The sequence below is a fragment of the Populus alba genome, chromosome 13 (assembly GCF_005239225.2).
Source record: "Populus alba chromosome 13, ASM523922v2, whole genome shotgun sequence".
In the NCBI taxonomy this organism is placed as follows: domain Eukaryota; kingdom Viridiplantae; phylum Streptophyta; class Magnoliopsida; order Malpighiales; family Salicaceae; genus Populus; species Populus alba.
In genome coordinates, this window is record NC_133296.1 from 14,878,917 (window position 1) to 14,906,440 (window position 27,524).

The 27,524-nt window shown below is 31.9% G+C and overlaps 2 protein-coding genes across 5 annotated transcripts; one reads left to right on the forward strand and one right to left on the reverse strand.

Annotated features, from left to right (window-relative positions):
- Positions 1-1,307: 1,307 nt before the first annotated feature.
- Positions 1,308-4,915, reverse strand: LOC118040162 (protein ACCELERATED CELL DEATH 6-like). Of its 2 annotated transcripts, none has more exons than XM_035047032.2 (5): positions 4,144-4,915; positions 3,603-4,039; positions 3,328-3,387; positions 2,394-2,474; positions 1,308-2,157 (listed from the first exon to the last, which is right to left on the reverse strand). In XM_035047032.2, exons 1-5 carry the CDS (start codon positions 4,787-4,789, stop codon positions 1,462-1,464), a joined length of 1,920 nt encoding a protein of 639 aa, XP_034902923.1. In that variant the 5' UTR covers positions 4,790-4,915; the 3' UTR covers positions 1,308-1,461. The 2 variants fall into 2 exon arrangements, with proteins under 2 accessions (XP_034902923.1, XP_034902922.1); XM_035047031.2 differs by having other exon boundaries at positions 3,495-4,039.
- Positions 4,916-24,032: 19,117 nt separating this feature from the next.
- On the forward strand, positions 24,033-26,725 carry LOC118040164 (lanC-like protein GCL2). Of its 3 annotated transcripts, none has more exons than XM_073404137.1 (6): positions 24,033-24,310; positions 24,402-24,601; positions 24,805-24,916; positions 25,010-25,126; positions 25,214-25,531; positions 26,063-26,725. In XM_073404137.1, the coding sequence occupies exons 1-6, from the start codon at positions 24,146-24,148 to the stop codon at positions 26,312-26,314; spliced, it is 1,164 nt and encodes a 387-aa protein (XP_073260238.1). In that variant the 5' UTR covers positions 24,033-24,145; the 3' UTR covers positions 26,315-26,725. The 3 variants fall into 3 exon arrangements, with proteins under 3 accessions (XP_073260238.1, XP_034902924.1, XP_073260239.1); XM_035047033.2 differs by having other exon boundaries at positions 24,423-24,601; positions 26,063-26,722; XM_073404138.1 differs by lacking the exon at positions 26,063-26,725 and adding an exon at positions 25,924-25,992.
- The last annotated feature ends 799 nt before the right edge of the window (positions 26,726-27,524 follow it).

Below are 27,524 nucleotides of genomic sequence, written 5' to 3' on the forward strand. Positions count from 1 at the left end.
TTAACTTGACGTATTCTAATGATCTCAATCGAAGAAAAAAAACCTCTATATATTCAGTATGGTGGTCTTAGGTTTCAGTGTTTGGAGTAGTAATAATAAACATAAATAAATAAAATAAAAGTAGCGATTGATTAACTTTTTAGGTGTAAGGACAACTTGGATATTTAACACACACAAGAAATTAAAAAATAAAATAAAAAATATGTCAGTAAACGGAAAGGGTGCGTGCAAATAACCTTTTTTAAGAATTTATTTTTGGTAAATAAACTAATTTATATATATGGAGGCAATTTCGGTATGACTAGAGGTTGCACTCAACTATGAAGTTGTTTTTTAAAATAAAAAAAAAAAAATTTATTTTTAAGTTAATATTTTGAGTGTTCAGATTATTTTGATGTGCTAATATTAAAAATAATTTTTTAAAAAATAAAAAAAAAATATTTTAATACATTTCAAATTAAAAAACAATTATTATCACACTTCTAATATTATATAATAACATGACAGTATTTTTAGTGGCTGCATTATTATATGACATGATTTAAGAATTTCATGCAAAAGTTTATAGTAACCTCGGTGAATGAAGAGAAAAAATGAAAAGAGGATAAAAAACCTTGGTGTTTATAAAATTAACTTTGTAAAGCTGACAACATACAAAAGGATTTTGAGAAGTAGAGGGATCTGTACTGGGATGCCATCAGGATGATGATAAGCTGTAATTAAATGGTTAATTATTAGTTTTTATTTTTTTTAAAATTATTTTTTATATTATATATGTTAAAGTAATTTAATGAACACAAACTACATACAAACAGGAAAAAATATATAATATTCTACCTTTAATTAATAAATCAAGATAAAATATATTTATTTAACAGCATAAACATATCAAATTAATTTTTATAAAACATGCAATTCCAAACCTTGAAGAGAAAAAAAAATAAAACAAAACTTATCGGCATTACATTGTTCTCTACGCTATTGATGGTGGGGTTAGTAGTGTTGGCTGTATTTCTTAGAACAAAACCTTTTTTTGAAATTGCACGTTCTTTTACCTTGAAAAAATACTGCAGTTCTCTTTTAATCTACTCAAGGGTGATGTCAAATCTATAGCAAATGCCTTTAACCTATTAATAACCTTATTGATTCAAATTAGAGCAGGGATGGCATGATGTTTGTTGATTTTATCGTAAATGATTTTGGGACGGCCATTTTAATACTGTTCAGACCAACCCAAGTTGATATCTGTAATTAACATCGATAGTTTTATTTTTTACTCAATCCAACAACAACAACAACAACAGGAGTCCAGTAAATGCATGCTTAATATATATATATAATTAAGTAGAAGTGCGCATACATTCAATTGGAAATTCAAGAGTTATTACAAAGTTCAAATTATTACTCCAATCGCTCGCCAGACACAATCCAAGATATGATCGATCTCAAAATCCTGAACTTTCACTTGAGATCAGAGGGCTTTCTCTTGAGATCAAGATCAGAGAGCTTTCTCTTGAGATCAGAGAGTTTATTAGGCAGCCACCAGCAGCTACTGTAGATAAACAAGAAAAAAAGGCCGTAGTAGAAATGGTGCAAGTGCACTTTTAGAAGAACTTGGCTGACAAATAGCAGAATAATCGAAGGAAAAACAACGGCCACCCCTGTAATGAAGAATGTGAACAACCAACCATGGCATCCTCCTATTAATGCTATTTTCACAGAAAAAAGGAATGCCCCGAACATCATGAAAATAGCCAAACAAACCATGATATTTGAAAACCCAACTGCAGAGATTTGAAATTTGGGATATTTAACGCTTGGCAAAAGAAGGAATAGAGCTGCCATCAGAGAGAGAGATAAAGCCCCCACATCGAAAAACAAATAATGATGCAGAAGATTCTCATAACTTCTGTAATGGGTAGAGTTGTTAAATTCATGACGATGATCACTTGAGCTATTGTTATCCCTTAATTGTGGCAATTGTATAACACCCGCAAAGGTTACACCAGCAACAAGCACTGCTACCACTAGAACATTCCCTATCATGCTCTTTGTTTCCTCTCTTGCTCGTGACATGGGTAGTCGAGTAACAGGGAAAACCTCCTTGAGGGATTCCTTAGGGCGGGCATTGACGAATAAGATCGAAAATGTTATCACCTGCATATATAGCACGGGGGAAAAAACTTAATTGTTTAATGAGTTCTTGGCGCTTCCTCAATTGCATCCAAAAGCGTTGACCTTCAAATGCCTTTCCCAGAACAAGTAATTTTCTGGCATGTTTAGAATTTTTTAAAATAATGGCAAGTTAAATCAATTGGGCTTGAACTAGAAGTTTAAAAGATTAGGGATGGCAAGGGGGGGAAAAAAGGAAAGAAGAGAAGCAATATTAATACCAAGTCAAAATACCCAATCCATATTTCGTCCTTTGGTGGTGCCTGTTCTGTATCCATCTTATTTGAATCAACTTCTTTGCCCTGTCAAAAAATAATAATAATATTATATGTTAAAATGCAGTGCTCTCTCTGTGTGCTATGGCTAGACAACAATCTAAGCAAATGAAACTGGTTCATGTTTGAAAAAAAGTCATTTGAGATAAATGAGATAATTAAGCTGAAGTACAGTTTTAGGGCTCACGAATTTTGCGAATACAAGCCAAGTACCAACAGTAGGATTCTAAGTTAAATATTGCTAATATAAAAAAGAATGTGCATGAATCATGAACATCATGAAAAAATTTATATGGGAAATTTAATATATAGAATAAATTGAAAATTATATAATCCTATAAAATAGAGAAACTGAGAAAGAGTTGTTAGTGTTAACTAACACGAAAACAGAAGCTAATATATATATATTGAAGATTTTTTATTTCGTGTTGCGAGATACTTTTAATTCTTTTTATTTAATTACATGACAATAAAAATTAATTTTCATAAATAATTTAAACTCTATAGGATAAAAAAATAATTTAAATTGATTTAAAACAAAAATAAAAAAAGGTATCTATATTTTTTTTTTAATCAAAACCATTTTCCTTATGAATACGTTCCATTTGTTTTACTAATGTTTTTATAGAATTGTTTTGTTTTTTTTAATAACAACCTATCATAATCTTATAAATAAGTTTTAATTCAAAAATAAAAGAATAATGAATTGATGATTTTCTTGAAAAAAAATAAATATTTTTTTAGCTATGTTTTTATTCCATAAAAACTAAAAGCAATTAAAATAATAAATATGGACAAAACGTTTCATGATTTTATTGAAATAAATATATAAAAGATATCTATTTAATAAAAAAAAATTATTAATCCTAAACGTAAATACCTTGATCTCGGGCGCACGGGTACTGTTCTTTGAATCAAACTGCTTTCGTTCCTCGGCACGCTGGCAACAAAGAGGAAGCCCAGATACCAAAAATATTAAATCAGTAATACTCCTAAAATATATAGAATTTTGTAGCTCGATAAATGATGATAAAATTAGTTGCATACTGTTTCTATGTATTCCTCTTCAAATATTTTGGAAAAATCTTCAGCACACTCATATGGTGTCCAATTTCTATTGTTAACAATGAAATGTTCAACGCGATTGTCACGCACAAGAAGAAATGTAGCCGTGCATCGGCCATAACGTGCTGCCAAATGCAAAGGTGTATTTCCATCCTCATCTATCGCATTTAGCAGCGGTGCGACGAGCTTCTGGTCCTGCTTGAGTATGTACCTAACCACACTGCTATTTCCATATTTGGCCGCTACATGAAGAATGTTCTGCCCTTTCTTATTGAGGAATTCTTTTGGATATGGGAATTTAGCAAGAAATTCCTTCACTGCATCAGCATAGTGACTTTTGCATGCTAGATGGATAGGATAGTCGCCTTCAAGGTTTGTTTCATAAGCACCATCTGGAAACTTCTTTAATAGGAATCGAACTCCTTCCAGAAAACCTATGGATGATGCATAATGCAGTGAATTTCCCAACTCTTCCTCGGTGAGACGTAATAGCTCTGGCTTTTTCTTTCCAATTTTCTCCAAAATATCTGAAAATCAAAAGAAAATGTTCCAAATGAATATAAAGATGATAGCTTTGCAACAATTGTTTGTATGTAATTCATTTTCTAGTGAGCAATGAAATTGTGATCACCTCTGTTACGTTGCTTGATGGCACCATGAACAGGTGACTTTCCTTTTGGTAGGGCATCACCATCTTCACTTTTTATAGGGAACGAAGCTCTCAAATTCAAGAGATCATCAAGTATCCCGTTCTTATTGCCGTTCTCAACAGCCAGATATAAAGGAGACTTGCCATTATTGTTGTTGTAATAGGCCACTTCTGGATCTCTGGAAACTAGGAGTCCGGCAACTTCTCTGTTATCGGCGATCACTGCATCATGCAAAGGAGTGTTTCCCTTTGTATTTTTCTTCATGATCAACTTCTTTGTTATCGGATTCAATTCCACAAGAGATCTAATTGCATGAGTGGCCTGTCCTTCTCTGGCAGCAAGATGAAGGATTGTGTCCTTCTGGCTGTTTTGGATGGTGATTAGAGAAGGAAACGTTTCAGCCAGATAAGATGTAATATTGTCACTTCCATAGCTTACAGCTACGTGAAGTAGTGTATTACCGCAGGGTGTCACTAGCTTCTCTGGTAAACGTTGCTCGACACGGCTTTTAAAGGCCGCAGTATTGTCCTGCCTCACACACTCATGCAACTGACTATCTATCATTGCATTTGCCATGTGATCTCTCGGAATCGAGTTTTCATCAATGTTTATTGCTACGCTAGACATGGCAAAAGAAATTAAATATAGTGTTTGTTGAATCAGCTATACATATCAGACAGCTGGACTTCTAATTTAAATAGACCAGAAGCAGAGAGCAGCCTTGGCCATGGTTAAAGCAGCATCTAGAAAAGGAAAAGGAAAGGAGGAAAATATGAATTATATTAGCATGTTTCTATCTTATATTATTTGATATTAAGGGGTTCAATTGGTCAGACTCTGAGTTTATCCTCTAAAGATTAACAATTCGAGTGTTCCAAATCATAAAACTAATAAAGGTTTGTCTGATCGTTAACTTCAGGACCTTGAAAAATTAATCAAGATCCGTGTAAACTAGCTTGGAAACCCACGGCTGCAAAATAAAAATATTTGTTTTTATATTTTCAACAAATCACATACAACCAATTTGATTAAAAATTAAGTAACGTTGCATCTCAATCCTAAAACCAATTAATTATTACCTCTTGTTCTCTAACAGGTGATTAGAGTATTATTAGTTTCAATGAATATGACTCAGTAAAGTATGCATTTAATTGCAAAGTTGATGGTGTAAAGTGACAGGAGACTTATTCTAAAAGCAATTATTAATTAATGGTGAACGAGTAGAATCTTTTATTAATTTTTTAAAAGCAGTATTATATTTTTTTTTCATTGATATTATACCTTTTAACAGACATTATATTAATTATAGGTATTGTACCCACATATATAGCCATATAATTATTTCAATCAAGAAAAATTATAATTTGAACCATATGATTTCGGCATAACAATATTCAGTCTCTTTTGTTTTTTTTTTTTAAATGTCACTCTTTGTTACTTAGTTTTGTATTCATTTATAATTATTCCTGCCGTCGTTGTCTCATCCCTAGGTTGTTTTTGCTATCACCATTTACTATAATATTTCTTTCAAAATGCCTCTCACCCTTCCTATTGTAGAGTATAATGAAAAAAAAATAGTGAAATCAAGATCTGAGTTTACCCATAAATTAATTTTTAGAAACCACATGGATTAGTGTTCAATTAATTTTTATAAGATACTGTTTATAACGCAATGGGAATAACTATAGACAACAAAAACTAATCATCAAATGACAACGTGGGACACAATCTGCATTATTGTGTTCTCCTGTTGATGGTGGGGTGGTGTATAGACAAGAACAAAAACTTATCATCAAATGACAACGTGGGACACAATCTGCATTATTGTGTTCTCTTCGCTATTGATAGTGGGGTAGTAGTGTTGGCTGTATTTCCTAGAACAAAACCTTTTTTGAAATTGCACGTTCTTTTACCTTGAAAAAATACTGCAGTTCTCTTTTAATGTACTCAAGGGTGATGTCAAATCTATAGCAAATGCCTTTAACCTATTAATAACCTTATTGATTCAAATTAAAGCAGGGATTGTGATAGGTCCTGTCACAGCTAGTAATAAAAGACAAAGATAAATCACAATTGTATTCTGCTTTGGGCGAGAATAAACCACAAGTTGATATTATTGAATTTTTGAATGATTCCTTTCTCTGTCTCATACTAGAGTTTAAATACAGGAATAAAATAACAAACTTTCCTAAAATACTGGCACGACTACATACAATCAGGATTCTTAGCAACTGACTCCTGCTACATAGTTGGCATTTATTTAATTTGATAAATAAGACTTGACTTCTTCCTCCCGTGCACTGAGGACAATGCAGTGACTGGATCCCCCTTGACTCGTTCTTCCCTTGACTGGCTCTTCACAGCTCTATGAACCTGCGATTCTTTTTAGGAACTCTGTGCGATCTTCTTGGCTCTAGATCACTTGGCTCCAGCTCATCACTTGGCTCCAGCTGCTACTTATCAATACCTCCCCCATTTAAGGGAGCCTTGTCCTCAAGGTTCAAGTTGGTAAATCGTTCTTGTAACGCCACAGCATCTTCCCAAGTTGCATCATCAGTCTGCAGGTGTTTCCATTTCACCAGAATTTCTTCGACAAACCGAGACCCCTTCTTGATCCAACGAGTGTCTAAGATGGCCTCAGGTTCGATCAACATTTCACCCGCAGCAGTCATAGGAGGCAAATCGATCGTATCGACGGCCTCGTCACAAATTTTCTTTTTGATCAAGGACACATGAAAAACAGGATTAATACGAGCCTGGGTAGGCAACTTCAGCTTATACGCCACTATGCCAATTCGTTCTTCAATCTGATAGGGGCCATAATAGCGACTAGCTAATTTTTGCATACACGTTTGACCACCGATTGCTGACGGTAAGGATGAAGCTTAAGAAAAACCCAATCTCCCACTTGAAATTCAACATCACGTCGCTTAGAATTAGCGAGTTGTTGCATGCGATTACTAGCAGCATGCAAGTTGGCCTTGAGCAGACTCAATAATTCATCTCTAGAGGCGAGTTGCTGATCCACTTCATTCACCGGAGACATGCCAATGTGGTAATGGGGAATTGTCGGTGGTAAACGTCCATAAAGAGCCTGGAATGGTGTCATACCTGTGGAAGCATGATAAGTGGTATTATACCAGAACTCAGCTCAAGGTAGAAGTGAATTCCATTTGGTGGGCTGCTGGTGAACAAAGCACCGAAGATATTGTTTGACACAGCGATTGACAACCTCAGATTGCCCATCCGTTTGTGGATGATATGCAGAACTCATCTTCAGTTTGGTACCTGACAATTTAAAGAACTCACGCCAAAAGTGACTGATAAAGATAGGATCTCTATCACTAATAATGGATCGTGGCATACCATGTAGCTTCACCACACCTTCAATGAATTTCTCAGCCACCATTTTGGCCGTATAAGGATGAGCCAATGCCAAGAAATGTGCTGACTTACTAAGTCGATCAACAACAACAAAAATTATGTTCTTTCCGCCAGATTGTGGGAGACCCTCAATAAAATCCATCGTGATGTCATCCCAAACTTGACAGGGGACGGGTAATGGCTGCAATAAACCCGCTGGTGACAGTGTGTCTGACTTCACCCGTTGACATACATCACAAGAAGCTACATATTCCTTCACTATGTGAGCCATTGATGGCCAATAAAACTGTTGCGCCAGCCGTTTGTAGGTGCGCAATACACCCGAATGCCCCCCAATTACTGCTCTGTTTTTGTAGTGAAGCAACCCATTTCGCCATATATAGGGGCTGTCCGGATTCTCAGTAGCCAGCTTGCCAATTTTCTTCATGTAAGGATGGGAAACAGCTTCGGCCTTAAGTTGATCCCACACGTGAATTTGTGGAACAGATAAGTGTGAAAGGCAAGGGCTGCCCGTCATACGTGACAATGCATCTGCAGCTGAATTCTCCTTGCCTGACTTATACACAATTTCATAATCATAGCCAAGTAATTTTGATACCCATTTCTGTTGTTCTGGGGTAGTAATATGCTGCTCCAATAGGTACTTTAAGTTGCGTTGATCTGTTTGGATCACAAATTTACGGCCTAACAAGTATGGTCTCCACAGCTGGACAGCCACCACAATAGCCAACATTTCTCTCGCATAAGTTGACCATTCACGCTTGGATAGCCCCAAAGCGCGACTCATGAAAGCTATTGGCCGCCCTTGTTGAGTTAGAACAGCACCGATGCCATCTCCGGAAGCATCAGACCAATCACAAAAACTTCAGCAAAATTAGGCATTGCAAGGGTTGGAGTGGAAGTCATTGTTGTCTTTAATGCCTCAAAAGCTGCCTCGGCGTCATCATTCCAACAAAATTGACCTTTGCGTAATAAGGATGTCAATGGACGAGCAAGAATCCCATAATTACGAACAAATTTCTTGTAATAACCTGTAAGACCTAAAAATCCACAAAGCTCAGATATATTAGTAGGTCTTGTCCAGGATAGCATTGCCTGGATTTTTGCTTGATCAACCTTAACCCCCATTGGAGTAATAATATGCCCCAAGTACTCCAACTCCTGTTGGCCAAATCCACATTTCTTCAATTTTGCAAAAAATTTGTATTGCCTTAGAATTTCAAAAGCCTTGCGAACATGTGCAAGATGCATGGTCCAATTGGGACTATAGATCAAGATATCGTCAAAAAAGACTAACACAAATTTACGAAGGTAGGGTCGAAATATGGCATTCATAAGGGCTTGAAAAGTAGAGGGGGCATTACAAAGACCAAATGGCATGACTAAGTATTCGTAATGACCATTATGGGTGCGGAAAGCAGTTTTATGAATATCATTTGGGGATACCCTAACCTGGTGGTAACCAGCTGTCAAATCTAGTTTGGTAAAATAAATAGCCCCATGTAGTTCGTCTAACATGTCATCTACCGTAGGAATAGGAAATCGATCTTTAACCGTTACTGCATTAAGGGCTCTATAATCAGTGCAAAAACGCCATGTGCCATCTTTCTTTTTAACTAACAAAAAAGGAGATGAAAAAGGGCTAGTGCTTGATCTTATAAATCCCAATTTTAACATGTCTTGAACTTGTTTTTCAATTTCAGCTTTTTGAAAATAGGCATACCTGTGTGGTCTGACATTAACAGGCTTGGTTCCTTCTTTGATAGTGATGGTGTGGTCAATCTCCCGGACCGGTGGCAATTGAGCTGGAGTTTGAAAAATATCTCCAAATTCCTCCAACATCTGCTGTATTTCAAACTCCACTTTGCTGACAGGTATCTCAGCTTCGGTTTGCAAACAGATAGCAAACATTGTTTTGTTTTGGCACAGCTCCTTCGAAACATCTTTTAGAGATGCGGGTTGAATGTGTTGGGCATCAATTCCCTGTAGTTTCTGCATTTGATTCTTCCACATAAATTCCATGGTCATTTTCTTCCAATCACAGGCCACTGTTCCCAATTGCTCTAGCCACTACACTCCCAAAACCAAATCCAATCCACATAATGGTAGGGCATATAAAGTCAGAATAAATGGAATACCTTGAAGTCGGACGTGTATGTTTTCAAATCTGCCCTGACATTTCAATGGATTCCCATTTGCCACCTTCACGTTGAAGGGCTGTGTTGGTATCACTGGCAGGTGTAGCCAATTAGCAATCCGTTCGCTAATGAAATTGTGCGTGGAGCCACTGTCAATGAGGACAGTCAAATCTTGATTCTCAATTCTTGCCATAATTCGCATTGTTCTGGCAGTTGACCAACCAGTAAGAGCATGTAATGATATTTAAGGTTCATCACCTTCAAATTCCTCGTCATCTTGCAAGCTCGTCTCATCATCCCCTTCCAATAGCAACAGACGGGGCTTTTGACACTTATGGCCAGGAGTGAATTTTTTGTCACAATTAAAGCAGAGACCTTGAGATCGTCTCTTCTGCATCTCGTTCCAAGCAAGACGTTTCATGGGCATGGCCGCTGGTGACTTTGTTGGAGAAAAGGACGCAATTGGATTACGATTGATGGAAAATGGCTTATTGTTATGTCGTTGGCAAGTTAATTGTTCATCTCGCATTCTGGCTAGGCTTATTGCTTCTTTCAATGATTTGGGTTTAAACATCCTAATCCCTTCTGCTATGTCTGGTTTCAAGCCTCCCATAAAAGTCTCCACTAGTGCCTTTTGAGTCCAGCCTTGCACATGATTACCCAGCCTCTCGAATTCTCTTTGGTACTCCCGTAATGAGCCCCCTTGTCTCACCCTTGACAATGCTTCATCAAAATCCTCACATTCTGGTGGTCCAAACCTTGCCCACAATTCCTCCTCAAAAATTGGCCATGTCACCTATTTGTCTTCGTCTTTGTAAGCACGTCTCAACCATTGCCACCACTGGTTCGCCTCCCCTTGAAGATGAAAAGATGCTAACGACACCTTTTGTGTTTCGGCAGTGCCTTGATACTCAAAGAATTGATCAACTCTGTTGAACCATTCAGTGGGGTCGTTTCCTGAGTATATTGGAAACTCAAGCTTCGCCAGTTTGGAAGAGAACATATGTCTGTTCCCATCTGTTCGTTCTGTGAATTCTTCACGCTGATGGCAAGGTCATCCGTTGCGCTCAATGGATTGGCTGCTGGATCCTTCTTTGTTGGACAGTAACGCCTCTATCAATTTGTTGATGTTGGCTTCCATCTGATGCATTCTGTCAACAAAGGTAATCTCCATTCAACTCATTCCATCTTGAAGTCCTCCCAGACCCACTTCCAAATTTTCTATCCGCTCCTTGTTTGTTGTCATTGTTGACCAGCTCTGATACCAATTGATAGGTCCCTGTCACAACTAGTAATAAAAGACAAAGATAAATCCCAATTGTATTCTGCTTTGGACGAGAATAAGCCACAAGTTGATATTATTGAATTTTGAATGATTCCTTTCTCTGTCTCATACCAGAGTTTAAATATAGGAATGAAATAACAAACTTTCCTAAAATATTGGCACGACTACATACAATCAGGATTCTTAGCAACTGACTCCTGCTACATAGTTGGCATTTATTTAATTTGATAAATAAGACTTGACTTCTTCCTCTCGTGCACTGAGGACACTGCAGTGACTAGATCCCCCTTGACTCGTTCTTCCCTTGACTGGCTCTTCACAGCTCTATGAACCTGCGATTCTTTTTAGGAACTCTGTGCGATCTTCTTGGCTCCAGCTCATCTGGCTCCAGCTGCTGCTTATCATATTGCATGATGTTTGTTGATTTAGACCAAGTTTATCTCCACTATTAATTCAGATTTTAACAGAGTGAGGTGTTTTAATTTAGATTTGTTTTATCCCTTCTCACGATTAATTTTCAGATGTTTTACTAAGCTATTTTCTACTGCTCCGTTTATTGTTTTTCAGTTCAAATTTCATATTGATCCTCCATCTTCAAATTGAGAAGGGATATTAATGTATTGATATAAGAAATATTGTAATCATACTATATCGAAAATATTATATTACTACTTTTCTACTATAACCTCCATCATTATTATTATATATTTCCCTACAAACATATATATATATATATATATATATATATATATATATTAACTAACTAATAAGTTAAATTATTCTCAACGTCCGCTAATAACAATATCTTAATTTGAACATTTGATTTAATTTGTTTTTACTCAATCCAACAACACCAATAAGAGTATAGTAAATGCATGCTTAAGAAAGAACAAAAGTAGAAGTGCGCATACATTCAATCGGAAACTCAAGAGTTATTACAAGTTCAAATTATTACCATGCACAATCGGTAGACAGACACAATCCAAGATGTTATCGATCCCAAAATCCCGACCTCTGATCTTACTAAAGATGGTGCGTTCTCTTGAGATCAGAGAGTTTATTACGCGGCCACCAGTTGCTGTAGATAAACACTAAAAAAAGGCCGTAGTAGAAATGGTGCAAGAGAACCCGTAGAAGAACTTTGTTGAAATATAGCGGGATAATCCAAGGAAAAACAAGGAGTGCCTGAGCAAGGAAAAACATAACGGCCACCACTTCAACGATGATTGTTAACAACCCATCATGGGATCCTAGCAATGCTATTCTCACAGAACAAAAGAATGCCCCGAACATCATGACAATTGCCGAACAAATATGTAGTGCTGTTTTTTTTTTTTTTTTTTTCGAAGTCACTCACGCTATATTGTGGATAGGATTTTAAATTAGATTTTAATATATAAAAAAAATTAATCTGCATGTACCATGAATGTGTCATAAAAAATTTAAATGGAAATTTGAAAGTTAATGAGTGTATTTAATAGAATAAATTAAAAATTATATGATTTAATAAAACATAAAAAGAGTTGTTGGTGCTAAATAAATGCTAAAGTAGAAAGTTGAAAGATACATAAACAAGAAAATATTTGATCTCGTTGCCGAGACAGTTTTATTTTTTTTTATTTAATTATATAACTATAAAAACTGATTTTCATAAAAAAAAAAAACAAATTATATAGGATTAAAACAATTATTTAAATTGATTTGAAATAAAAATAACAAAAGGTATCTAAATATTTTTTAAAAAAACCATTTTCTTTTTTTTTTTTACAAATGTTTTTATAAAAATCATTGTTTTTTTTTAAATAACAACTTCTATATTTTTTAAATACTAGGGGGCTCAACCGGCCGGACCATGAATTTATTCTCTAAATATTATCAGTTCAAGTGTCATAAATCACAGAGCTGATGAAGGTTTGACTGGTTGTTAACTTCATGGTCTTGAGAGATTAGTCGAGATTCGTGTAAGCAAGCTTGGAAACTCATGATTATAAAAAAAAATATTTGTTTTTATATTTTAAAAAATTAATATTTTCTTTAATATTTTTAAATTGTTTTAGTGTGTTATGTTTAAAAATCATTTAAATAAATAAAATAAATTATTTTAATATATTTTTAAATAAAAAATAACTTAAAAAACAAATATATAACACTTTAAAATCAAGTCAAATGATAGTGTCCTAATAACAAATTATGACTTTGTAAATTATCTAAACAAATTTGTCGAGCACTCCTAACAATATGTCAGAAACTGATTTTGTGACAAATATAAGGGCATTTTCTTTTTGTTTTTTTTTCTCTGTAGAGTTAATAGAGTATGTAAAAATTGTTTTTTTAAATATTTTTTATTTGAAATTATATTAAAATAATAAATATTTTTTTATTTTTTATAGTAACCTCGGTGAATGAAGAGAAAAATGAAAAGAGGAAAATAACCTAGGTGTTTATTAAATTAAATTTTTAAAGGTGACAACATACAAAAGGATTTTGAGAAAGTAGAGGGATCTGCACTGGGATGTCATCATGATGATGATAAGCTGTAATTAAATTGTTAAATATTAGTATTTATTCTTAAGCATTTCAATGGGTTATTGATAATATAAACCGTAACCTCTAATTTTCTCAATTAAATATCTACTGGTAGTGTTTAGTGTTTCTTTTACCAAAGCTGTTTTGGGTAAATTAAATTACCTACGAGTCTGCCTTTTATATTTTTAGCTATTGTCTGACCAGGTTGTCGAAGAAGCCACTGATGCTGAATTTTCAGACAATGACAGCGAAGTATTATTGGATGAAATCGCTTTCGTTTGGAAAAGAAAACAGAAAAAAAAAAAGCCTTTAGAAAATGTTTGGAAAAGCGATATAAACTGTGTTCTTGTTAAATTTTAATTTTTTTTTTTATTAAAATTTAATATAGTTTATATTTTTTAAATCGTTTTGATATGCTGATGTCAAAAATAATTTTTTAAAAAATAAAAAAAATATTATTACCATATATTTTAATATAAAAAATTATTTCAAAAATAACCCCTACCATAATTGCTGGGGTAAAGTCTATGCAACTTGCTGGTGTTAAGTCTTTTGTGGGACAAGAGAATAGTTGTCAATGTCTTGGTCGTTTGGAAAAAAAAAAAAGGAGAGAGAGAGAAAAGAAAGAAAAGAGATAAAAAAAGTCTTGGTCTATGTCTTTTGTGGACGCGGTCTGTCTTTGATTTTCTTCCATAATTTCATGTGATGTCAAATCAAATAGTAAGGGATTGGGCAATGTTCTTGCTTTGATTTTTTTGATTAAAAGTAATCAAAAAGAGAATTGATAAATTTCAAATAATAAAAATTATAAAACCCCCCAAATTACCCAACAAGTCCGATTAAAGTAATCTACAACAGGAAAGAATCATTATCTATGAAAAATAAATATTTTTTTTATGAAAATGAAATAATAACTCTAAATAATTTATGGCTTAACAAATTTTATTAGGTAATTTGGGGGTTTTAAATTTTATCTTTTTCATTAATTATTATTTATTTTCCTTTAAAAATTCAGAGCATAGATTTTTTTTTCTTTTATAAATTAATGGGATACTTACTTTGTAATATTTTTTTAACATATGTTTTTCCAATTTTCTTCTTCAAATAGGACTCCATTAATTATTTTTTATTTACTTTATATAGGATTTTTCATTGACTTTGAAAATAAATCAAGTTATCCAAGGTTTTTTTATATGTTATTTTTTTTGTTAAATTTAGTTTTTCTAAGATATTTTTAAATTAAATTAATTAAATATAAATACGAGATGGATAATATTTTATTTAATTTGATTAATATAAACAAGAAGACTGTTCATGAGATTTCATTGCTGACTCATCGACCACTAAAATAACTCTCATAACTTGAATGCCAATGACGTAGCATGGGCCATACCCAGTGTATAATGAAAGGGAGACGTACCTTTTTTATATAACACGAGATGCATGCCCACGCGCTGCCGCGGGCTTATAAAATAAATATATTTAATAGTGTTATAATTGTGAACCAACGCTAGATAAGTAATAGAAACTAAAGATATGATGGAGCTAATATTTCATGACGGGAAAAAAAGTTGTGTTGGTGATCAAAACTTAGAGACTGAACAAAATGATTTGTAGCAATCCATAATGTTTTGGGAGGAAAGATACATTGCTTTCGCCACATGATTTAGCTTTTCTGTTAATAAAAAGAAAATAAAATTACAAAGCTAAATTTTCTACTAACTTAATATTAAAAAAAACCAACAAAGATAATTTTGGAAGGAAAAAAAACCTATAAGAAAAAACATTGTAGCAATTGATAATGTTTTATGAGGAAAACTACAGTGCTTTCCCCAATAAAATAAAATAAAAAAACCATTTAGATAAATACTGTAGCAATCCTTATTGTTTTGTAAGAAAAACTATAACGCTTTTCCTATATGATTTAACTTGATTGTAATTATAATTCTTAACCAACTTAATATTTTTTAAAAATAAACAAAGATAATTTTGGAAAAAATAATAAAAAAATCATATGGAAAAACACTGCAATAATTCACAGTGTTTTAAAGAAAAAAAATTATAAAAGCTAAATTCTTAATCGGCTCAATATTAAAAAAATATTAAATCAACAAAGATAATTTTAGAAAAAAAAATATTAAAAGAAAACACAAAAAAAATCATGTTGGAAACACTGTAGCAATTCACGATATTTTGTAATGAAAGCTACAGTGCTTCCCCACATGATTTAACATTATTTATAATGACTTTTAATAGTAATTTTCAACAATGTTTTGTGAGGAAATCTACAGTGTTTTCCCCACATGATTAAGCTTTATTACAAAGTTAAATTCTAACCAACTCGATATTAAAAAAAATAAAATCGAAGAAGATAATTTAAAAAAAATATTACAAAAAAGAAAAACACAAAAGAAACTGGAAAAAAAAACCATGTAAGGAAAAATTGTATCAATCCATAGTGTTTTGTGAGGAAAAACTTGTATTTATTTGTAATTGCAATTATTAAATAGCTTAATATTTAAAGAATAAAATTGACAAAGACAATTTTAGAAGAAAAAAAAAACATAACAAAACAGAAAAAAACCACATAAGAAAAAACACTGTAGCAATCCACAGTAATTTGCAAGGAAAGTTATAGTGCTTTCCTCACATATTGTAACTGTAATTTTTAATCAGCTCAATATTAAAAAAATAAAATAAAAAAAGATAATTTTGGAGAAAATAAAAACAAAAAACAAAGAAAACCATGAAGAGAAACACTGTAGCAATCAACAATGTTTTAAAAAAAAAATTACAAAACTAAATTATTAATCAGCTCAATATAAAAAAAATTAACAATTATAATTTTAAAAAAATAAAAAAATAAAATAGAAAAAACTAATTGAAAAAACACCGTAACAATCCACAATATTTTAAAGGAAAAAAATTACAAAGCAGAATTTTTAACCAGTTCAATATTTAAAAAGTAAAATCAATAAAGAAAACATTTTAAAAGAAAATTAAATGGAAAAAAAGAAAAAAAAGAAAAAAGCAAAGTTGGAAAAAAAAGGAAAGCAATTTCAAAAAAAAAAAAAGAGAAAAAAAAACGAAAAAAAAAAAAAGAGGGAAAGTTGAAAAAAAATGACAAAATGCAAAAAAAAAAAAAAAAAAAAAAAAAAAAAAAAGGAAAGCACTGTGGATTACTGTTGTAATCCACAGTGATTTAGGTGTGGGGGAACAGTGATTCCCCCACACCATTTAGATATTGTTAATTTCAGAGTGCTAATTTTTTTTCCTTTCAACTTTTTTGATAATATCGAACCAAGGTAGGATTATAGACAGGATAACCTTTGATGTCTCGGTGGGGGGGGAAGTCCCAAAAGAAGACCCGTTTTGCAAGCCAAAAAAACGATGCAAAACCCTAGATGCATGATCAAGCTTGCGTGTTCGTTTTGAAGAACATAACGCTGAATCAATTACAGTCATTTCTGCTGAGTTCTACAGCTTTCGCCAACTTCAGCTTAAAATCAATGGGCGAGAAAAGGACCACAGACTTGGTCTCAGCCTGCGGAGTTCTCTATCAGCTTAATGGTCGTGTCTTTGGACTAATAAGAAGATTGAAAAATTAAAAAACAAAATAAAAAACTCACCATTTCATTGTAGACTGCACAGTAAAACATTGAACTATTTTAGTATATGTTATAATAATTATAATAATAATAATGTATAATAAACCGTAACCTCTAATTTTCTCAATTAAATATCTACTGGAAGTGTTCAGTGTTTCTTTTACCAAAGCTGTTTTGGGTAAATTAAATTACCTACGAGTCTGCCTTTAATATTTTAGCTATTGTATGACCAGGTCGTCGAAGAAGTCACTGATGCTGAATTTTCAGACAATGCCAGCGAAGTATTATTGGATGAAATCGCTTTCGTTTGGGGAAAAAAAAAACAGAAAAAAAAAGTCTTAGTCTATGTCTTTTGTGGACTCGGTCTGTGTTTGATTTTCTTCCATAATTTCGTTGTCCATTTCACGTGATGTCAAATGAAGGTGTGGTCGATATTTATGCAGATCTTTCATTTCCAAAGTGGGGACAAGAGAATATTTGTCAAGTTTCGCTTTCCAAGAGCAAATCCCCTCTTGCTTTTGCCAATTTTTAAAGTGTAGAACTTGTTTTGATTGATTATGCAGAGCATAAGCGATATTTTTTAAAAAATACATCAAGTTCATATTTGTTTCTTGAAAAGTAATTTATAAAAAATTATTTTTCAAATTTTTCAGTATTTGTTTGTCATTAGAAAAGTTGGTTAATGAAAAATATTTTCTAGTCAACAAAAAACACTTTCCGGTCAACGGAAAACACTTTCCAGTCAATTTCGGTCAAAAAAAAAATTTGACTTGGTTTTCAAGAAAGTGTTTTCCCTTTAGCTGTGTTTGTTTTCCAGAAAGTGGTTTCCGGAAAATCACTTTTCAAACTTTATTGTGTTTGTTTGTCAATAGGAAAGTTGGTCAATAGAAAACACTTTCCAGTAAAAGGAAAATTTGGCTTGGTTTTCAGGAAAGTGTTTTCCTGAAAAATTTAAAGGGAAAACACTTTTCGAAAATTGTGAAAAATTTAGAAATATCATTATTTGCTGATTATATCAAATTTGATCCTCAAACTTTTGATTGGTATATATATTTTGTTTTGAATATTTATTTTTCAATTTCATCTCTTAAAATTTTATTTTTATATTAACTTTGGTCCTTATTTTTATAATTGTTATTTGTTTTTTCCTTGTCATATTTTTATTTGAAATTTTTTATCTATCAAATTTTTTATCTATCAAATTTGGTCATCATTCTTTTAATTGTTACTTATTTTATTTGAAATAGTTTATGAAATGTTTATTATTATTATTTTAATTTCTTCATCTTTCATTTTTTTTTTTAATTTTTTAGATTTGATCTCTATTATTTTGATTATTATTTATTTTATTTGAGATAATTTATGAAATTATATTTTTTTTTTCAATTTCATTCACATTCAATCTTTTTAATTTGTAAGATTTATTCCTTATTATTTTAATAAATTTGAGAAAAATAAAATATTAATAAGTTATTTTCTAGTTTATTTTTCATGACATAACCAAACACTGAAAAGTATTTTTCAACTTATTTTTTCATTACACTACCAAACATTAAAAAATACTTTCTTAAAATTTATTTTTTTCAGAATTTATTTTCCAAAAAAAAAACCCGACTTAGCCGAACACTTGTAATCATGGGGCAGGAAAAGCAGATGTTCTCTTATCCTTTGCCTTTTTAAAAATATATATATACTGACTTACCCGAACACTCGTAATCATGGGGCAGGAAGAAAAGCAGATGTTCTTATCCGCTAGGAAGGTACTTCGTCCAGACTCGGATCTTTCATTTCCAAAGTCGGGACGAGAGAATAGTTGTCAAGTCTCGCTTTCCAAGAGCTAATCCCCTCTTGCTTTTGCCAATTTTTAAAGTGTAGACCTTATTTTGATTGATTGTGCAGAGCATATGCGATATTTTTTAAAAAAATATACCAACTTACCTGAACACTGTAATCATAGGGCAGGAAGAAAAGCAGATGTTCTCTTCTCCTTGGCATTTTTTTTTCAATTGTTAAAGCATATCTCAATTAATCCTTTAAAATATTAAAATTAATAATTATATAAGTTTTTAGTAATTCTTGAATCAGTAATTTCTAGAAAATAAACTCAAAACCTGACAAGTTAAGTTACATTTGTCAAAATTCTCTTTTGGCTTTATACCAAGATTAATGGTCAAAGATATTATTAATAGGGTAATTTAAAAGTAAGATATAGATTGTTTTTTAAGTATTTTTTTTTATTTGAAAATATATTTAAATTATTTTTTAATACTTTTTTAATATTATCATAAATATATTAGAATAATTTTTTAAAACTTTTTTTAACATTAACACAAATCTAAAGCAAATGCCTTCAATCTGTGAACCTTATTGATTTAAATTAAAAGAGGGATGGGATGAAGATAATATGCATATATTTGATCTTGAACCCTGTGAACCTTATTGATTCAAATTAGAGGAGAGATAGGGATGAAGATATTTGATCTTGCAGGTATTTTTATTTATTTATTTATATAATAATAAAAACTGTTATATATATATATATATATAATTTAGAACCTTCAAAAATTAGTTATGGTCACTAATTATCAGATGACAAACTTTTTTATATAAAAAAAAATTTATCCCTAGTAATCTTAATTAGCTCAACGAGTCGCACTATGCATCAATATTAATATCAATGCTCGATATCAATAGCAAAGATTCGAAATTCACTAGTTGGTATATTTTTAGATCTCTCTAGCTTGAAGCTCTCATCCTCTTCCCACAACTTTGGATCCTTATGTAAAGCCTATACACTGACCATCACAATCATGCCCCGTTGTATCTTGTATCCACCTACAATGTAGTATAAGCACCATATAATATATTAAATTATAAATAATAAATATACACTAATGATTAAGATAATATAACATTCTATTAAAAATTAAATTATCTATTTATCTATTCATAATTATTACAACATATAATAATATATAATTATATCTAATAATCTCCCAGCTCATTCAATTTAAGGTCGGGTTTGAAATATCCATGTAGGTTTGAGGAGGACCAATATCATCCTAGTACGTGGATGGACCTAGAATGATCATGGACGGACCAACATCTTTAACACTTTCATGATAAGCAATCTCATCTTCCGCTAATGTTGCTTCAAGGCGTTGGACCTCCCTAACCTCTTAAAGTCGGTCACAACATAAATTGAAGGTGATGTTGACCACACTATGTCCCATCTTATTGACACCTTTAAAGATAGTTGTTGCTGCCTTTCGAGCTTCCTGCACCAAGTAATTAATCTATATATATACATTAAAAAATAATTAGTAGTCATCATTCACAATAAAACTATTATGGTATTTAATAAATATAAAACTATATTGCATACAAATCGATTCTTTCTCAGATATCAAGGACATATTGCATCGGGTTACATGAACATCTCAAGAAATGCGACCAGGTTTGTTTGTCTCTTCTTCCATAACAAAAAAAACATGATGGATAAACTCCATTATTCGTATCATAAGCAACTGCAACCAACATCTTAGCTTTGTAATTACTATACAGATGAGTACTATTAATACTAATTAGAGGATGACAATATTGAAAGTAATTAAATCGAAGCACCAATAACCTCATTTTTCTTTCTTCCTTCTTCCTTCATCTCATCTTGTCAAATCTTGCAATCTAATTATTCTTCTAATATTTTGATCTTTTGCAGCTTGAAGGTTTATCTTCTCGTGTTCCAAAAATAAATTTGAATTTTAGATTTTTTTGAATTTATATATATATATATATATATAAAAGAGTGAGCATTTCATTCTAGTCTTCAAAGAGATTTACTAGATCTTCCATTAAAAAAAAAAAAAAAAACATTGAATCTAAAGGGATGACAGTGGTGTTTAGGCAAAGAATTTGGTGTTTCATCAAGTTTCTAACAAAATCTATGCCAGGAATAAAAATAATATGTGTTTTTATATCATCTTAATATATTAATATCAAAAATAATTTTTTAAAAATTTTATTTAAAATAAAAAATATTTTAAAAAAACAACTACTATAATACCCTTAAATACATTGAAATATATAAGCCCGCTTATCAACCAAAATACTAAGAGACAATCAAATCACATCAATGTGACATCATTTTCTATCTCCTCCTTGCTTCAAATCATTATGCACCTTCACATTATGCCCATGAATCATATAACAACGAATTATATTAATTACATCAACTCCATACAATTCATCTATACTTCTGTCAGGAAATAACAGTCACTATTGTATTGGCCAAGCTTTCTCAATATATACAGTCCAACACAAACTGACATTTTGGATTTGATCAAGTTGGGCCAAATAAAAATCTCTTTGACATGGTTCAAGAAAGCAGCTGAAGAGGTTGAGATTTTCCAAGAGAAAATCCCATTACAGAAGAGGCAGGGGAGGGATGCAACACCAATAAAGCAAAGGAGATGAACAACACATAAAAATAAAAAATAAAAAACCTAACTCTAATCCTCAGAAGCAAACACTAAAATTGAAAGGTAACAAGAATTAACCTCAAAAAAGCTCGAACCATATCCAAACAGGGATCCCAAAAGTGCCATAGTTAAACTTACATATGGAAGGCAAATCTTGAGACATCTGGTGTCATTTTTCTTTGTGGATTGTGCTTGAAAGTGTTTAGTTCCAAACTGAAGATGCTAGTATCAGGTGCCTTTTTAATCAACCTTAAAATCAATCATAACAAAAGGAATTACGTACAATACCTTAACAACAAATGGACATCAATCTTGATTAGGAGAAAACCATAGACCGAACCCCCCGAGAAGAACATAAGAAATCTTCATCTTCTTCGACGTGTCCTCCCCCCTTTTCTCTTTTCTTGCCTAGTTGTTTCAGAAAAGTAAAAAAAAGAAGATGAAGAAGCTGATTTGATAAGCTGCAGGTTTCCAAAACCCCAGGAGAAAAAATGTTACGGAGAAGCTGCCATGCCCATCAATAAAAAAATAAATTGTTTTTCTTACTACCTGAACACCATATTAAAGATTCATATCAGGATCATACGAAATTGGAATCCTTGATCCAGAGAAGATTAATGTTATAGATGTAATGAATATAGCAGTCTTGGCTTCGACAACAGATGTTCGAGGAAGTACAATTACAAACTATTTTTAACATTGTAAAACTAAGTTTTTGAATAATATGGCTCTAAAAAATTTAAAGTAACACCTAGATGATAAAAGCATTCAATAATTTTATATTTTAATTAAGGTGTTGAACTATCATGATATAGATATTAAGTAACTTTTGAACTTCCTATAGAAAAGAAAGAAAGACAACTTTAGAATTATTAAGTAATGAGAAAATTATTGAACGTTATGAAAATGAAAAAGAAGATGAAGTTAAATACATTGGTTATATGTGCTTCAGCTTGACTGGTGCAAAAATGTTTAAAGCCCATTTAATAAATGGTCCAAAAAAAATTGAACTAAAAACAACTTTTATAATTTTAGATTTGAGTAATTTGATTATTAATATAATGACTATTAGAGACTTATATGGTTGTTAATTTTAGAAGCTGTGGGATTAGTCAAGATACGTACAAACTAGTTCAGACACCCACGTTAATAATAAAAAAAATGTTTAAAGCAATAATCACTTTGTATAATTTTTTTTTTAATACGAAAAGTTAGTGATAAGATCTAAAGAAATATTAATTTCAATAAAAAGCAAGTATAAGATGTTATAAAATCATGTATATATAATTTTGATTTTATATATATATATATATATATATATATATAATAAGATTATTAATTTATATGTCAAATGGGATCTATATATTTTCTTTTTAAATATATTTTATAAATTCACCAAATTATTAATTTACCATCTTGGTTTCAAGTCGAATACTATAACAATATTATTTAATGAAAATTATTAATTTATCAAGGTTATACGGTACTAAAAAAAAAGATAAAGCTTGTTTTTGGAGTTTTTGAAAGTTGCGAGTCTAAATTAGCAATTCTTTCAATTCTCTAAGACTTTAGGGCCAATGATGCAATTTACACTGTTTAACAAAGTAGTTTAAGTGGGTGTTTGTTTACGCGGTAGCTTCTGCTTTTAAAGCTGACCGCGTAAACATAATGTTTGGTAACAAAAAAACTTTAACTGCTTTTCACGTGAGACCCATCTATATTATTACTTGAAACTGTGTTTCATGAGAAGCTGCTTCTCACGTCTGCAACCCAGGTGAATATAATTCACCTGGGAACTGTTCACTCCAGGTGAACATTATCTATGTGAATTAGGCACTGTTCACTTGGAGTGAATTGCACTATTCATGTGCTTTTTTTTTTTAATTTTTTATTAAGGGTGTTAATTTTTTTAACAATTTTTTTTTATTAAGAAAAACACTAGTTTAGAGTGAATTAAATTCACTCGTAATGTGATGTGAACAATATTTTTTTTCTTGAAAAACTAAGATAGAGTGAATTAAATTCACTCACACTGTAATATTAATTTTATACATGATAATATTTTATCTACGCTCAAAAAATTATGAAAATTGTAGTTCTTATCGGATGAATTTTATATGTAATGGAATTATAAATAGTTTAATGGAATAATAAAAAATATTTTATATAAATTATTTTTTATTTCATGATGTAATAGGAGTAATTAATTCTACAATATTTAAATTTAAAACCATCAATATTAATATATATTATTTTAAATTATTTTATAACCTCAATTTCAAAAGCATTATTAACCAAACACATTAAACTACTTTTTTCTTTAACCTCAATTTCAACCACAGTTTTAACCAAACACTTATTTTTTCAAACCAACCTTAATTAAAAAGTACTTTTTATAAAACAGCTTTTTTTCAAACCACAACCACAACCATCTGCCACGTTTACATTAGCCAATTTCCAACGCTCAGTACCAGGTAGCAGCTACTAAGCTCTAAACCTTTGACGACAACCTAAAACAGAGAAAAAAATATATATATATTCTCGCTTCAGAACCAGAGGCAGCAATGGCTGATCGATTCTTTCCCAACGTAATGCCAAGCTTTGTAACAGAAGATATACAAGAAGAAGATAAAGTAACCGATGGGGATTCTCTCATGAAGCTTCTCTCAATGCCCTACACTTCACTTTCCAAGCAGTTTCAACGTTCTGGTTTGGATCTTAAAGAAAAAGTAACAAGAACTTCTCTTTCTTTTGTTTTCATTTCTTGGGTTGTTTTTGCTTTGTTTGGTAATGTTGGCACTGTGTGACATGTGTGTTTAGTGGGATTTTTGTGCTCTACAGATAGTGATGGAGACATGGGGGTTAGGTGGGCAAGTTGTGCATGATTTTACTCTTTACAGTGGAAATCTTGGCACTGCTTTGTTGCTTTATAAGAGCTATCAAGTTACTAGTAATGAAAATGATCTCTTTCTCTGTTTGGAGATTGTTAAGGCTTGTGATTCTGCTTCTCGGACTTCAAGGTAGAGTCTCCCTTTCTTGGTGAAGATGTCATGTTGTTTCACTGTATAATTTGTTTTTGTGATTAAATTTATGGTATGAGCCAATTGGATATGATTTTGGGTTTTGATTATAACTTGTTTAAAACGCAAATTTGAAGCTACTAAAGAGGGGTGGATTCGGTTTGGACATCTGGTAATGTTGTTGAATGTATTTTATAATCTAGGGATGTGACATTTATATGTGGGCGAGTTGGTGTTTGTGCACTTGGGGCTGTAGCAGCCAAGCATGCTAATGATGAAGCATTACAGAGTTACTATCTGAGTCAATTAGGAGAGGTGGCCTTTTTACTCTATTTTGTGTTATTTTTCATATTTTTGTAAAAAACAAATTGGTTGTCAGTGAGTATTTATTGATTGTTTATGAAACAGATTAAGCTGTTGAGAAATCACCCTGATGAGTTGTTATATGGAAGAAGTGGATTCTTATGGGCTTGTTTGTTCCTAAATAAACACATGGGGCAGGGGACTGTCCCTGATACGACCATTGTGAGATTTCTGCTATTACCTATTTTGCTACTTTGGTTTTGAATTAGTTAAGCAGGATGTAACAGTCTTACGGTAAAATTATTGTAGCGTGCTGTTGCGAATGAAATTATAAAAAATGGAAGAGCATTGGCAAAGAAAGGAGGTTCCCCATTAATGTATGAATGGTATGGTGAGAGGTATTGGGGTGCTGCCCATGGATTGGCAGGTATTATGAATGTTTTATTGGATGTAGAGCTGAAACCTGATGAGTTTGAGGATGTCAAGGGCACCCTTAAATACATGATCAATAACTGCTTTCCCAGCGGCAACTACTCTACAAGTGAAGAAGATCGCAAGAGGGATGTTCTTGTGCATTGGTGTCATGGAGCACCTGGAATTGCTCTTACACTTGTCAAGGCAGTTAAGGTAAATTTCTCCAGTTATCTAGTTCATTGTAAGCTAATTTAAGCCCCACTGGAGCAAGAACTTGATATTTATGAATGATTCAGATTTTGACCTTTCTCCTTTAGTCATGTTAATGAGAGTATTAAATTTTCAAATTCACTGGCAAATGGCAATGGCATTTATTGCATGTGTTTGTCTTGATCTCCGAGGTATCCAATATGGCTGAATACATGAAATAAATGTTAAATCTTTGAATTAGATCTTTATCCGAGTAGGTTTTCCAACCGAGTGTAGCCTTCATTTTTGTAAGAATGTTTTGTGTAGGAACAGTATTCATAGGTTTACTTGAAACTGTAACTTCTGTAGTAGCTAAGTTTATTCCTTCTTTTGATAGCTCTGATCACACATATCAGGCTGGATACTTGAAGACTGAATCTAACTAGATAGCAATATTTTTTCCCAGATCATATAAAATTATAGGTAGGAGCCCTTTGTCCTTCTGGAAACTACTTTGCATCAGCTTTTTACAAAATTGAAATGCGCAATGCTCAGGTTTTTGGAGATAAAGAGTTTCTGGAAGCAGCTATAAATGCTGCAGAGGTAGTGTGGAACCGTGGGCTGCTCATGCGAGTTGGAATTTGCCATGGCATCAGTGGGAATGCTTATGTGTTTCTCTCACTGTACCAGCTAACAGGCAACATGGAGTTCTTATACAAGGCCAAAGCGTTTACTTGCTTCCTGCTGGATAGAGCTCACAAACATATATCGGCCGGAGAGATGCATGGAGGTGATAGCCCCCACTAAATGTTTGAAGGAATGGGAGGTATGGCTTATCTTTTTCTAGATATGATCGACCCATCCAAGGCTAGATTCCCTGCTTATGAACTCTAAAATCTTCTTATGAATATTAGGTCACAGTAGTTGAGTTGAATACTAGGGTAGCTCAGTGCTGTCATTTTGAGTTGTATTGGAGTCCGCCTTCAGCCTCGACAATCATGCATTATTTTACAGTAGACTATGGTATTACTAGTGTGGGGTTTGATCTCCCATCAGGCAAAGAGCCACTTTTGCTTTACAAAATGGACGGGTGATCAAATGATATTAATAACAGATTCTCGAATTACATATACCAAGTATATGATCATTTTACTGTAGAACTTTCGTATTCTGAAATCATGGAAATCACTAGATATCAACCAAATAGAATGGAGCAAAATGTATTTCAGAAATTATTTCTAGCAACCAGTTTTAGCTCATTTTTAAACAATTTTGTGTTTGATAAATAATAAGATGGAAATAAATAAAAAGTTGGTTTGGAAACATGAAAACATTGTTTTTAAGAGATTTATTTGTCTTACACAAAGACAACACCTTCGGAATATAATTAAGCCATCTAAACTTTTATAAGAATAAGACAATAAAATAAAAGAAAGAAAAAATGTTTTTTTTTTTATCTATAGTTTTTTGTATAGTAACCATTTATAATAGACTTGAAAATATTATAATGAAATATTATATCTTTTAATATTATAACTGTAAATAAAACTATATTATTGTTAATGAAATATTTATATTTTAAATTAAATTGAATAGTTGTTATTCAATTATATCTTAATAGTCATAAATATCAAAATTAATTATAAAAATTAAAGAAATTAACTCAAAAATAAATTTAACTCATTGATATATTAAGTGTCAAATGCTATATTTTGATATTATAAATATACATATAATAGCATTAGGAAGCCCACTATAAAAGTCTTTCCATCATGACTTTTATTTAATTTACTATACATTAGAAACCTACAATTATAAACACTTAGAAGAGAGTGCTTTTTTTTAATGTGGGATAAACATCTTTTCCTTCTTTATTTATTTATAAAATACACCAATATTTTGGACTTTGTTATTTTTTAACATATTAAAAGAGATTAACAAAGTTAAGATTGTTTTGTCAGGTCTGGTTGAGATCCTTTGTAATCTTTAATTTCTGTTTATTCTCGTTTAATTGAAC

What these genes read in the sequence shown, in the direction of transcription:
- LOC118040162 (XM_035047031.2), bottom strand. Translation starts at nt 4,789, where the DNA reads ATGTCTAGCGTAGCAATAAACATTGATGAAAACTCGATTCCGAGAGAT. An exon ending in AAGAGGAATACATAGAAACA is followed by an intron (nt 3,388 to 3,494) that starts GTATGCAACTAA and finishes CTTTGTTGCCAG; the next exon opens with CGTGCCGAGGAACGAAAGCA. An exon ending in CCCGTGCGCCCGAGATCAAG is followed by an intron (nt 2,475 to 3,327) that starts GTATTTACGTTT and finishes ATTTTTTGACAG; the next exon opens with GGCAAAGAAGTTGATTCAAA.
- LOC118040164 (XM_073404137.1), top strand. Translation starts at nt 24,146, where the DNA reads ATGGCTGATCGATTCTTTCCCAACGTAATGCCAAGCTTTGTAACAGAA. An exon ending in GTTTGGATCTTAAAGAAAAA is followed by an intron (nt 24,311 to 24,401) that starts GTAACAAGAACT and finishes ATGTGTGTTTAG; the next exon opens with TGGGATTTTTGTGCTCTACA. An exon ending in TCTGCTTCTCGGACTTCAAG is followed by an intron (nt 24,602 to 24,804) that starts GTAGAGTCTCCC and finishes TTTATAATCTAG; the next exon opens with GGATGTGACATTTATATGTG.